The sequence below is a fragment of the Leucopleurus acutus genome (genome assembly GCF_964270905.1).
Source record: "Leucopleurus acutus genome assembly, chromosome: 14".
NCBI lineage: Eukaryota > Metazoa > Chordata > Mammalia > Artiodactyla > Delphinidae > Leucopleurus > Leucopleurus acutus.
In genome coordinates this window covers 33170008-33181737 of record NC_139156.1, presented here as the reverse complement: position 1 = coordinate 33181737, position 11730 = coordinate 33170008, and the positions used below count along the sequence as shown (strand labels likewise).

General features: G+C 49.1%; 1 protein-coding gene across 2 annotated transcripts; it reads right to left on the bottom strand.

The window, feature by feature from the left end:
• Positions 1–2356: 2356 nt before the first annotated feature.
• On the bottom strand, positions 2357–8242 carry RBP4 (retinol binding protein 4). Of its 2 annotated transcripts, none has more exons than XM_082854876.1 (6): positions 8130–8242; positions 7793–7921; positions 7564–7697; positions 7309–7415; positions 4123–4335; positions 2357–2660 (listed from the first exon to the last, which is right to left on the bottom strand). In XM_082854876.1, exons 2-6 carry the CDS (start codon positions 7901–7903, stop codon positions 2635–2637), a joined length of 591 nt encoding a protein of 196 aa, XP_082711002.1. In that variant the 5' UTR covers positions 7904–7921; positions 8130–8242; the 3' UTR covers positions 2357–2634. The 2 variants fall into 2 exon arrangements, with proteins under 2 accessions (XP_082711002.1, XP_082711003.1); XM_082854877.1 differs by having other exon boundaries at positions 7309–7412.
• Between the last annotated feature and the right edge of the window lie 3488 nt (positions 8243–11730).

Sequence of the window (11730 nt, the reverse complement as noted above, 5' to 3'; positions counted from 1 at the left end):
CTAGGTGGGGGCAGCGAAAAACCAAACATAAGTCAGTAGACAATATAGTGCTATGGAGTGAATTAGCGTCGTGAAGAAAATGGGACAGTGATGGCAACTTAGATGGGGTGTTGAGGGGTCTGTGAAGACCGTTCTTAGGGGTATATTTGAGCCAAAAGGTAAACCACAAGAAGGAACCAGCCATGTGAATCCAAGGGAGTGGGGCTTTGCAGGTGGAGCAGACGCTGGTGCTGGTGCAAAGAGCCTTGTGTACTTGTGGGACAGAAAGAAGATAGGTGCAAACAAAGCAAACTATTGGCTGAGCCTCCTGGATGCCGGGCAATGTCCTTGATGCCAAGACAGAGGGATGCTGTGCTGGAGACCATCAGTTGAGACCAGAGAGGTTACAGGGCTGGATCACACAGGGTCTGGGAGGCTGCCATAGAGAGTTTATTCTGTGTTCAGTGGGCAGCCACTGGAGGTTTGCAAGTGGATGCTGAAGTGACCTGCTCTACTGGTTGCTGTGCAGGGAATGAAATTTGTGGAGCAGGAATAAAGATGGAGACCAGTTAGGTGGCTGTTGAAGCAGAGAAAGAAGATGGGGAAGTTGGAGGTGGGTGGCATCCGTGGGGGATTGTGAGAGATGATCTTGGGACATACTTCGGGAAGGCAGAGCAAACATGATGTATTGATGGACAGGATGCAGATTAGGAGGGAAAGAGAGGATTCAGGGGTGACTCCTGACAGTGATTGGATGGAGAGCAGGCAACAAAAATGGGGAAGACTAGAAGAATGGGAAATAGAAAGACCAAGAGTTTCATTTGGGGCATTTACACGTGAAACCCCAGTGAGATCCAAATGGAGAGCAGGCAGTGGGGTGCAGGGATGTGGGGTGTGGGCCTGAATATACAGGGAGTTGGGAGTCACCAGATAGTGTTTGCAGATTTATGGCTTTATGAAATGTCCCTGGGAAGAGAGAGAGAGAAGAAACCAGAGCCAGCGAGGACCCAGGGCTACGCCAGCACTTGGAGGTTGGGCCAGTGGCTGGAACAGTAGCTCAGGGCCTGGCACATAGGACGTGCTCAACCAATCTTTGTCACCAAGTACATCAGAGCCAGTAGTTGTCTTTGCTGTGGAGTTTCTTGAGCAGCTTGCTTTTGAAGTAAGGTTTATTACAAGCTTGAGGACTAGAGGACAGGGATCTTTTGTTCATCTTTAGTTAATAAATGTGATAAATTAAAGCTGCTTTTTGAAGTGATGTGTGGCTGTCTTCTGGGTCTCTGGGGTGACACCTGAAGGGCCAGGCTCTGATGGCCCCTGTTCCATGTGAATGACAGGCAGAGCTTTCCAGTGCATGGTCCCCTGCCTTCCCCCTTTCTGGTGGGAGAACAAAGCACATTGATTTGGGGCCCCCAGGAGCCTCCGTGGCCCCCTGATATGCCAGCACCCACGCAGAGCTCTCCTCACACACGGGAGAGAGCTGCCCTTCCTGCTTCCGACACATCTCAGAAATGTCAGCCTGGCATCCTAAGTGCTCTAACTGAACCCTCACTGCAGCCCATCAGGCAGACACTGTTTCCCCATATTGCACAAGAGGAGAGTGAGGCTCAGAGAAACTACACAACCAGCCCCAAATCATACAGCTAATTATATCTGAGCAGAATTTTGAAGTAAAACCAAGACACTGGTACCAAAGCCTTGATGCCTTTTTAAGATGATAAACTGAGGCTCCTAGGAGCTCCTGGGAAACTGAGGCACGTGGCTTTGTATGCAGCTATACGTTAGTGTTCACAAGTGCTGCTAATGGTGTAGGACACTGGTGTCCTGCCCCAGACCCAGCTGCTTCCCCTTCCCTGCACACTGTAGGTAGGGGCGCCATGATCCGTCTCCTGATTCCCCCCGGGAAGCCCATGGCCTCTTCTCCTGCAGCCTTTTGCCCACAGCTGAAATAAGAAGTGAATTAGGTGCCAGAGACAATGAAGGGCTGGGGGGGGGCGTTTCTTAGAGCTCACCCCAACCCATGCCTCTCGGGCGTCTCAGACCAGCTCGGGGTAAGCCCACCCCCCTGCCCGCCTCCAGGGCCTGGGGCTGCCTGAGGCTGGGGTCACTGGCCTGGCCTAACCTACACTCACCTCTTTTGGCCTCAGTAGTTAAGGCCTTCCTGGGTTAATGGGGAAATCCCTTTTTCAGGACGTTAAGAGAAGCCACATTCATTAATAATTGAGGTTAGGCACTAGAACAGGCCAAAGGTCATAAAGAGCCGGGAGAGAAGAACCCCTCCTGGTATATAAAAAGTGCATCCTACCCAGCCACCTGCAGAACTCACTTCAACACAGACACGAACACAAGTAAAAACCCAAATCACAGGAAATAGGTGACTATACATATTTTAATAAATCAAAGTCTGGAATCCTAATCCTCAAATGAGTCCTTAGAAAACTCCAGGGAACACAGACATTTGAGTGCAAAGAGATTCACTTATCCCCACACATATTTTTACGTGTACTGAATGTTTTATGTTTATGTGGGGGAGGGGAGGGGAGGGGAGGGGAGGGGAGGAGAGCGGTGCAAACTAAACTCTAAGAGTTGAAGGCTGAGTGAGTTAATAGGAAGTTTCCTAATGAAACGACACCCTCCGTGTTGCTACAAAATATTTCATTCTGATTCGCCATCACAGTAACCTGAAATGTAGAAAACAAAGATATTAATGACAGAAATATGGAGCTGGTGTTAAACGTAGAGAGTGAATATTCGATGACCTTAGGGCTCGGCTTTGTCCAAATGCTTCTTGTAAGGTTATAGCTAGATGTGGCTCTAATTCATAAACATCTTCAAGGCTTTCTGAAACCCTCTGAATTTCTCTGGGGGTGATGGGGTGGGCCCCAGAGCATAGGATCTCCTGTATCAAAGTGCTGTTTTTTACCTGTCTTAAATTTGCCTCACTGCATTTCACAGGGATGTGGGTATGTCCTCCTGTTTCAGGAAGTGAGGGCCAAGTCAGCCTGACCTCAGCTACTCTGTTAGCAGTTTTATGGAGTGTTCACCATGTCCTGTGTCATATGTCACCAGGCAGTGCCACAAGGGGCTTCAGAGTCACAAAACCACTTTGGTTTGCATCCAAGTCAGCTATCTATTGAAGATCTTGGGCAACCTTCGTAATCTTTCTCAGCCTCTGTTTTCTCATCTTGTAGAACGTGGATAATGAGAATACCTACTTCATGAGGTGTCTCCAGGATTAAGTGAGATAAGGCAGGCAAAGGGCTTGGTGTGGAGCCTGGCTGGGGTGAAATCCTGCCCTACACTTAGGCTGCCCCTGGGTGAAACATCAAAATCTTATTTATTTACTTGTTTGGTCTGCATTCATATCTGTTTGGTGTAGTGTGGGTTAGCTAGTTAGATGACCAACAGAGAAGTTCAGTTTTGTTCCCTTTTTTCCCCCACAATTTAGCATTACCCTGTTTGGATTTTTAAACCCAGTTTCCCATGGGAGTGAGTGTCTATTCAAAATAAAATGTGCACTTTCTTCCAGAATATTACTGGCTTTTAAATCAAGATCAGACAAGAGTAATATCCATAAAAAGATTCAATGGGTGTTCCAGGGGATCTCAAAAAAACATAAGTGAGGAAAACCAGCTAGTCAACTTACTGGATATTTAGTTCCATATCAGAAAAAGAGCATTTGTTGAAATCACTCTCTTTTGAACTTGCTATGGTGATGTCTCTCTTTAAGTTGTTTTTACACCAATGGCCACATTCAATGCCCAGCTCTTCACTGGGGCCACTCAATTCCCCAGATAATATTAATCTAGTCAAAATGGTTTTTTGGGTAGTGCAGCCAGGAGCAAAATCATGTGACCACAGACTGAGCCTAGGCGGCAGATAAAAAGGAAGCGTCTGTCCCCTGCAGTTTTGCTTAATTAAAAGTGCCAAGGTTTTGGAAAAAGGCCTTTGCCCACTCCTTCTGCATCGGCCCCATGATAAGGCCAGTGAAAGATCTGGTCAGGAGGGATGAAGACGGGCTCAGAGGGGGCTCCCAAGACGCCCTGTTTTCTCTTGCATGCAGATGAAATGCATCTCAGGGCATGCAGACCCAGGGACCCTTAAGGGCGAGCAGCCGGTGCCCTGTTCCCACACAGCACTCACCATTGTGAGCGATCAGCCGGTACTGCCTGGCCAGGCACAGCTCCTCCTGCCTCTGCCTCACGATTCTCTGCACCTCCGGGGAAAAGCCGTTCAGGTCACGGGCGAACACGAAGGAGTAGCTGTCAGCGCAGGTACCATCGAGGTTCAGGAGGCGGCAGGAGTACTGCACAGCATAGGTGTCGTAGTCCGTGTCAATGATCCAGTGGTCATCGTCTGCAAGGCAGAAAGCCACGGGGCCACTACATCTCCCTCCGCCACTCAGATGTCAAGGAAACTTACTGCCTGGTCCCGGAAGCCAGCCACTTCCCAAAACTGGATTCAGGAGTTAGGAAGCAGGAGACTACAGAGAATTCTGACAGCTCTTAGAAAATTGGGACCATGAGAAAGGATCTTGTCCTTTACAGGAAAAAATACTGGAGTCGGTGGTGGGGGGAACCTCGTTCACTTTAATAATTCTTTCTCTCCCTGATAATAAATGTGATCGTATCTTTCCAAAGAACAATCGAGAATGTGGACCCATCAAAACCACAGACTAGACCTTTCTACTGATGTCTCCTCCATCTACCCTCTGACAATATCTTGTGCCTTTGTGGCTGATATTGACGGCCACCAACGTATGTCACCCCCAACAGCAGGATGACTCTTTGGCACTGATCCGTATCAGCTAGTTCCCGGCCCTCTCACTATCCACACTGCTCTCCTGCCTCTCAGTCCACTGGATGGTCTGGTTCATGGCTTTTCTGGTTCCACCCTAATTCTGGCTTAGTAACCTGACTCACTTCTCCAAGCTGGCAAAAGAGGGTAGGTTCTGCCTTGAGGGCACAAGATGCCTACCCTCTGACATCAGATATTCTTTCTTAGAGCTCATACTCTTCAGAGCTCTCCTGACAGGCAGAGCTGAGCCCTTGAAGAATTTAGACTATATTTCTTCCTAAGACTGGGATGTAAGCCATGAAGCATAAGTGTAAACAAAGGTGGTACTAACGTCAATAAAGACAGGATGGGGAAACCACGTTAGTAAGAATGTATGTGAGAGGTTTGCCATGAAGAAACAACAATGTGGATATCCAAACACCTCACATTTGGTAAAATGTGTCACATCTCTGCTTAACATTCTTGTTGATGTATAACCATGACCAAGACTTTCTGAGCACTTAGTTAAGTATCAGTCACTGTATGGACACTGTCTGTGCTTTCTCGATTATTTTTCACAATGACCTGAAAGTGCACACTATCATCCCCATTTTCCAGATAAGGAAACTGAGGCACAGAGAAATTAAGTAATTCACCCAGTATCACAAAGAGCAGGACAGAACTGAGTTTCAGTCTGACTCTGGAGCCCCCATACCTAACCTCTACACCACGCTGTCTCCAGGCGATAAATAAACTGGGGGCAACAGGGGATAAGAAACAGGAAATGCAAAGCCTCCGTATCTCCATTTCACACCCAGGTCATGAGGCAAGTGATGATCTCTGCTCTATGTCATGTTCTGTGCTGCAGGAACGCAGGGGAACCTGGATCCCCCAGCATTAAGGGTGTAAGGGAGATCGCTAATCCTCGCCTAAGTTACCTCTGGGTGCGCCTCTTGGCTCTGAGAACCCTGGGAGTCCCTGCCTAGAAGGGGCTCAGCCCAAACCCATGCCCTGTAGGAGAGCTGCACAGCGGTGGGTGGTGAGGCCCCTCTTCAGCCCACTGCAGGCCCGCCAGGAGGAAGACTGAGCCACCCCTGAACCTCCCAGGCTTTCCCATGGGGAATGTGTCAGACACCGGGATGGGGGGGTCAGGGGAAGCCATACGACTGCTCGGCGGTGGCCATGCTCATCTGTTTGATAAGATGCAGATTCTAAAAATTAGTAACCTTGTGCCCCGTGGTACTGATTTTTGTAATCCATTATCAGAAAAGTTTATCTTTTACTCTAAATGGATCACTTTTGGAAGTTTCGCTGCGTTATCTGAAAAAATCTTTATTACCTCTAAGGATAAAAGCTTTTTTCCCCTCGTTGAATAGCAACTCCATATGTACAGTGTAAATCAATACTGAAGATGCAATTCGATAAAAAAAAAAAAGTAAAAACTCATCTAACACAACTGTAGAGGAAGTCAAGGTGTGCGTGCCCCGTGTAGATGGGCTGCATGAAAGGACACTTCTGCCCTGGCTCACCAAGCTAAGAGTCCCCCTGAACAGCCCTCTGGGGCCTATCTCCCAGGAGAGTTCCAATAGTAGTCTGTAAAACTGTAAAAACTGGTTTGTATTAGGAGTCCCTGCTGTTCAGGGCCACCTAATCCTGACCTGGGAGCTGGAACCCCTGGCTTCTGACACTGGCTCTCACAAACTTGTTGCATGACCTTGGACAAAGCCCTACCTTCTCTTGACCTCAGTTTATTCATCTGCATGTTGAACCCCCTTCACAGGGTTAACTCTCCATCTCTGTGGTTCCGTGATATGTCCCCTGTGGCCTGCATTACTCTCTAGGTACCAAGTAGACTGCAGATTTGAAACTTAGGAGAAATGAGGAAAAAGTAGAAAGAGCATGTACATGTACGCTCTCGAACATCTACGTCAGGCTGAATTTTAGGATGCTCTTCTGAGAGTTCTTAACACCCTGCTCCCCATGTGAGTTTCAGGGCTTGGGAGAAAGGGAAGAGGTCACTGTCACCCAGAGCACTGTGCCTGGCTCAGAATCTCAGCAGCGGCAGGTAGGGCACCTTGGAGTGAGTCAACCCTGTGCATAAATGCTCCCTGCGTCCTTGGATGAGAGTCTCTGAGCCTCTGCTGGGCCCCCAGTAGTCAAGCTGTTTCACGGATTCAGCCTAAAGAAATGGAGGCAATGCAAAACCAGGTTGGGTGGTGATGTGAGTTGGGTCTTGAGGAGGTGGGTGGTCTAAGCATGGAGAAGGCCACACCCCCTGGCACACTGGCCGTATGGGTAAATGGCAGGAGGAGGTCACGTGACAGGCCCAAGAGCCTTTTGAGCTTGGGCCAGGTTTTTGAGCTGGGGGATGGGGTGGGCGGAGTGAAGGGGCCTGGCTGCTTGCAGTTTCACCCCTCTAGCTTTAAGCCCTGCTGAGAGTTCTGGTTGCTTACAGACCTTTCTTCCCAAGGGTGCCACCGGAGGAGAAACCCAGCCTTTTGGCTAGGTATGTCTCCCATCCTCCAAGACAATCCCACTAAGCCGACTACTTACTTCCTTTCTGGAGAAAGGACGCTACGCCCCAGTACTTCATCTTGAACTTGGCAGGGTCCTCGGTGTCTGTGAAGGTGCCCAGCATGTCTGCGCACAGGTCCCAGCTACTGCAGAAGCCAAGGGGATCGTGAGCCAGGCTGGGCGAAGGGCTCCCTGCATCCCACCCCGGGTGCTCCCGTCCCTCCCCAAACAGGGTTTGGTGCTCAGCCCGGGGGACCCTGCAGCGCAGAGCGCAGCCCCCCATAGGTCACTGACTTAAAGAGACGGACTCGGCCCTTGGCCGTGGCTGTCATGTGGCCATTCTCGTTCATGAACTGGGCGACGATGTTGTCCTGCAGAAAGAGGCCCTTGGGGTCCTTCTTGGCCATGGCATACCAGGTGCCGGAGAACTGGGGAAGGGAGTAGAGCAGCGTTTGGTGTCCGGGAGCGCATGGCCGGCCGCCGATAAAGGGGAACGGGGCGCATCCGGGACGCAGATACCTACGCGATCCTTGTCGAAGTTCTCTTTGACTCGGAAGCTGCTCACCCGGCAGTCGCGCTCCGCCCGGATGCTGCCCAGCGCCGCCAGTAGCACCAGCGCCCACACCCACTCCATCTTGCTCAGGAGTCCGCCCTGAGGGAACCGCGCGCCGTGAGCGCCTGGCGGCCGGACCAGCCGACGCGCCACTGCCAGTCCCTAGACCCCATCCCGCCCGCGCCGAGCCCTCATCCCGCCGGCCCCCGGTCCCCCATCCCTCCTGCCCCCGTACCCCCATCCCGTTCATCCCGGCCCCCCGTCCCTCCCGCGCCTGCCCCCCCGGTCCCGCCGGGCCGCCGCTCACGGTCGGGAGCTGCGCTCAAGCCTGGTCGCGGGTCCGGGCGCGCGTGGAGCTAGGGAGGCGAGCTGGGGCCGCCCGGCCGCATTATATAAAGCTCCGGGGGGAGGGGGTCGCGCTTTCGTAACTGCGCGGGATGAAAGACCGAGGGGGAGGCGCCGAGGCCGGCGGGCCAGGACTTGCATAACGCGCCCTGACTCACCGACGCCTGGGCGCGGGGAGGGTGCCTTTGGGCGAGAGCCTCACCTCCAGCGCCGCCCGGGGCTTGTGGAGCTGCCGCGTGGGGTGACCTCGGCGGAGCCCAACTCTCCGGCGGCGGCGAGCCGCGGGAACCAGCCCTGGCCTAGTTACCCAACACGGGTGCCAGCTGCGGCCTGGGGTGGCCTCGGGGTCCAATTTCTCTGGCCGGAGGCTCAGGTCGGTCTGGCGGGAAGACCGTGGCCTCCCAGAGCGAGGGGCATCTGCGGTGCTGCCCGGTGCGTTAGTGCCTGGGCCGGGCCGTGCGCAACTGGCCCCTCGGCCCTCTGAGGGCTACTTGTGCAGCGGTCTGGGACTGTTTCCGCCAAGTAGTTTTTCATTTTATAAAGGATGTCTTTTACTCTCTTTCAGGGGAGTTGTGGTGCTCTCTGGATCAATATTTGTTCTTTAGTTTCAACATCTTTAGAAGCATTAAAACCCTCCCTGTTAAATATTCTCCAGAAACGCAACCCTGGTCAGGACAGGAAATATTTTAGCAACCTCGGTGGTCGCCTACTTACTCTGTGACACTTCGCTCAAGCCACTTGGAAACACACCTACCAATTGTTTATGCTGCAATTTTATTTCAAAGCCAGAATGGAATTTTGTTTTGTTTTCAAAACAGCTAAGGTGAATTGACTGAGGAGAGGAGAAGAGGGGGAAGTGAACAAACTCTATAACGTCAATGGACAATTAAGTCGAAGTGCTGTGACTAGCTATGTGATTTTGTGCAGTCATGGCACAATTCACTGACCGTGTTTTTCTCTTTCTATTCAGAATTAAGAGTTCCTCTACTCTGATCAAAGCAGTCGGAAGATGCAGCTTTGGACTGAATGAGAATTAGAGATATGGCAAAGAGCTATTTTTTTTGTAAAGATGCCTGCTGTACACTATCAGCTGTGTCTCCATGGCCCAAACTGGAAAGGAAAGGACCGAGATGAATGTGGTCCATTTTGCTACTGCCAGACCTGAAATAGGAGCGGGTGGAGGTAGAGGAGGGTGGCTGCCAAACAGAGACATAAAGACTTGATGGTCTTCACAGGGCATTGGGGTTACTTCTGAGCCTCCTGAAAAAAAACACCTGTGGCTCCTGCCACTTTCCTGTGACTCTCGGGCTGTCTCGGGAGTGCCAACGATGATGCAATTAACTCCTTACTGCCTCCTTCTTCCTGCTAAGAAAGCCCTGTTTCAGGCCTACCAGCTAACTAGGAGGTCTTCTGGTGAGGTTAATTTTATCACAAGATGTATAATCCCAAACAGCTCAAATAAGGTCTGCTCCAGAGCTGCTCCTGCAGGGACCCCGCGTGTGGCCATACATGTGGTAGTACCTATGCTCCCTAGGTGGGAAAGGACTTTAGGGTACCTCTCTATCTCGTGTCCAATGCGTGGATCCCCTCTTTGACATTCCAAAGTAGAGATCTATCAGCCTGTCCTCCAGCACCTCCAGTGATGGAGAGCTCCTGGCTGAGCCCAATTGCCTTTGGACCGTTATGACTGCCAGAAAAGTTCTCCTCATTCTCCCAGCCCTTGTCAACTGTTTCTTCCAGAGCGTATTCTTGGGGTCCTTGCTCGTGCCATATGTTAAATGAATATAGGGGATTTCAATGCATTTTTATGGAGCTTGTTTTTGCAGCAGTACGTTTTTATTTATTTGTTAGATGCTTAAAAGTTGATGTAACTGTTCTTCCTCCCCCACCCCCCTCTCTTTTAATGATAAATCATGAACCTTGGTGTCCCAGACACCAGCAAAGGAAAACAGTTTGTTGGCATGCTCACTCGAATTTCTTCATGATTATAAACACGTGAGTACAGGTCAACTGGTGTTTTTAAATTCGGTGCTTTGAAATTTATCTTCATAAAATAATTTTTTAAATATGCAGATGTGGGTATAATATCAACAGGACAAGTGTTCACAGTGATTACCTGTGTGATAGGATTAGGGACATTTAAAGGTTTATTACTGATTTGTACCTTTTTGGTAATTTCCAAATTTTCCAACAGTGAAAATATTCAATCAGAAAATAAAACAAATATTCTCTTCGCAAACGTTTTTCTTTTTTTCTTCTAGAAGTAAAATTATGGTCTAAATTACATCTTATGGACTGTATATAATATACACAAAAGTTCATTGCCTTGTCATGCTTTGTGGAGAGACAGACCATGTTTCCTTCATCTTGGTATCCACCCCCTGCCAACTTTTCCACAGGATTTCTCAAGAGACTTACACATAGTAGGCGCTTGCTCAATAGATATTGACTTAATTTGTTTTACTGAAATCAGTCACTTTAGGTAAGCTTTATAAAATCGTTCTCTAAAAAGACCTGGTCAGAGGTCACTCTTTCTAAAATATAATTTCCCAGGATTTAACAACTGTAGCAGAGATGGCTAGCTGTCCTTTCACCAAAAAAGTTTTCACTTCCCTTCCATGGTGTAGAGTTGTTGGAAAGAAGCCACCCTGCCAGAGGGCACCTCCTCACTTCCTGCAGCTCTGTAAGATCACATGCCTATGTTCCGGTCAGTGGAATGTGGACAAAAGTGCTGTGTGTCATTCCCAGACGGGGCTTATAAAAGCTGCCCGTCTAATTGTCCTTGCTGTCTGTCTTTCCTCATCTGCTGGCTGGTGAAGCCTCCATCAGCCTGGGACCCCACCAGTGATTATCTTTATGTGAATGAGAAATAAACTTCCATTCGATTAAGTTGCTGGGATTTAGGGGTTACCTGTAACAGAAGCTAGCGTTACCTTAACTAATACAGCAGCAAGCAAGTCACTAATTCCTAGGAAATATTGAAAAGTGTTTTACCCTAATTGAAAAAAAGAACTAATGCAAGAAATTTATGTCCTTAGCCTCATAAAAATTAAGCATGTCCAACTAGCTCCATTTTGTACAAACTGATATTTACATCCACATCCTGACAGAGAGACCAAGAAAAATTAATAACAAGGAAATTGGGTAGCATTTGTCTTCTGACTGCATTTAAAAGATGTCAAAATAATTGGTGGGAAAATGGAAAGATTAGTTATTTAGCCAATGTTTTCAGGTACAAAAAGTCAAACTAATATTTTTCATAAAGATTTTTTCAGTGATTACAAAGCCATCAGTCAGTTTCATCAATTTCGCTGAAAATAACATGGATTCCACCAAATGAATTATCTCTGAGATACCTGGTCATGTCCATCAATTTGGTGCAGGCAGAAGCTCTCATGAGAGCAAATGTGCAAGGTGAGAGGGCCCTTTGTGGTTGACTGTCATGATGTGCCTGAAATCCCTGCCATTAGAGGATGCCTTTTGGTGATGAATAATGGTAGGAGCAGAGAATTTGGCTAAAGTGGAGCTGAAGAGCGGGTCCAATATAATGATCCAAAATACAC

Excerpts from the sequence above, each read along its gene's own strand:
- RBP4 (XM_082854876.1), bottom strand. The coding sequence starts at position 7,903 with ATGGAGTGGGTGTGGGCGCTGGTGCTACTGGCGGCGCTGGGCAGCATC. Across the intron at positions 4,336-7,308 it reads GTCCTTTCTCCAGAAAGGAA|ACGATGACCACTGGATCATT; the intron begins GTAAGTAGTCGG and ends TCTGCCTTGCAG. Across the intron at positions 2,661-4,122 it reads CCGGCTGATCGCTCACAATG|GTTACTGTGATGGCGAATCA; the intron begins GTGAGTGCTGTG and ends TCTACATTTCAG.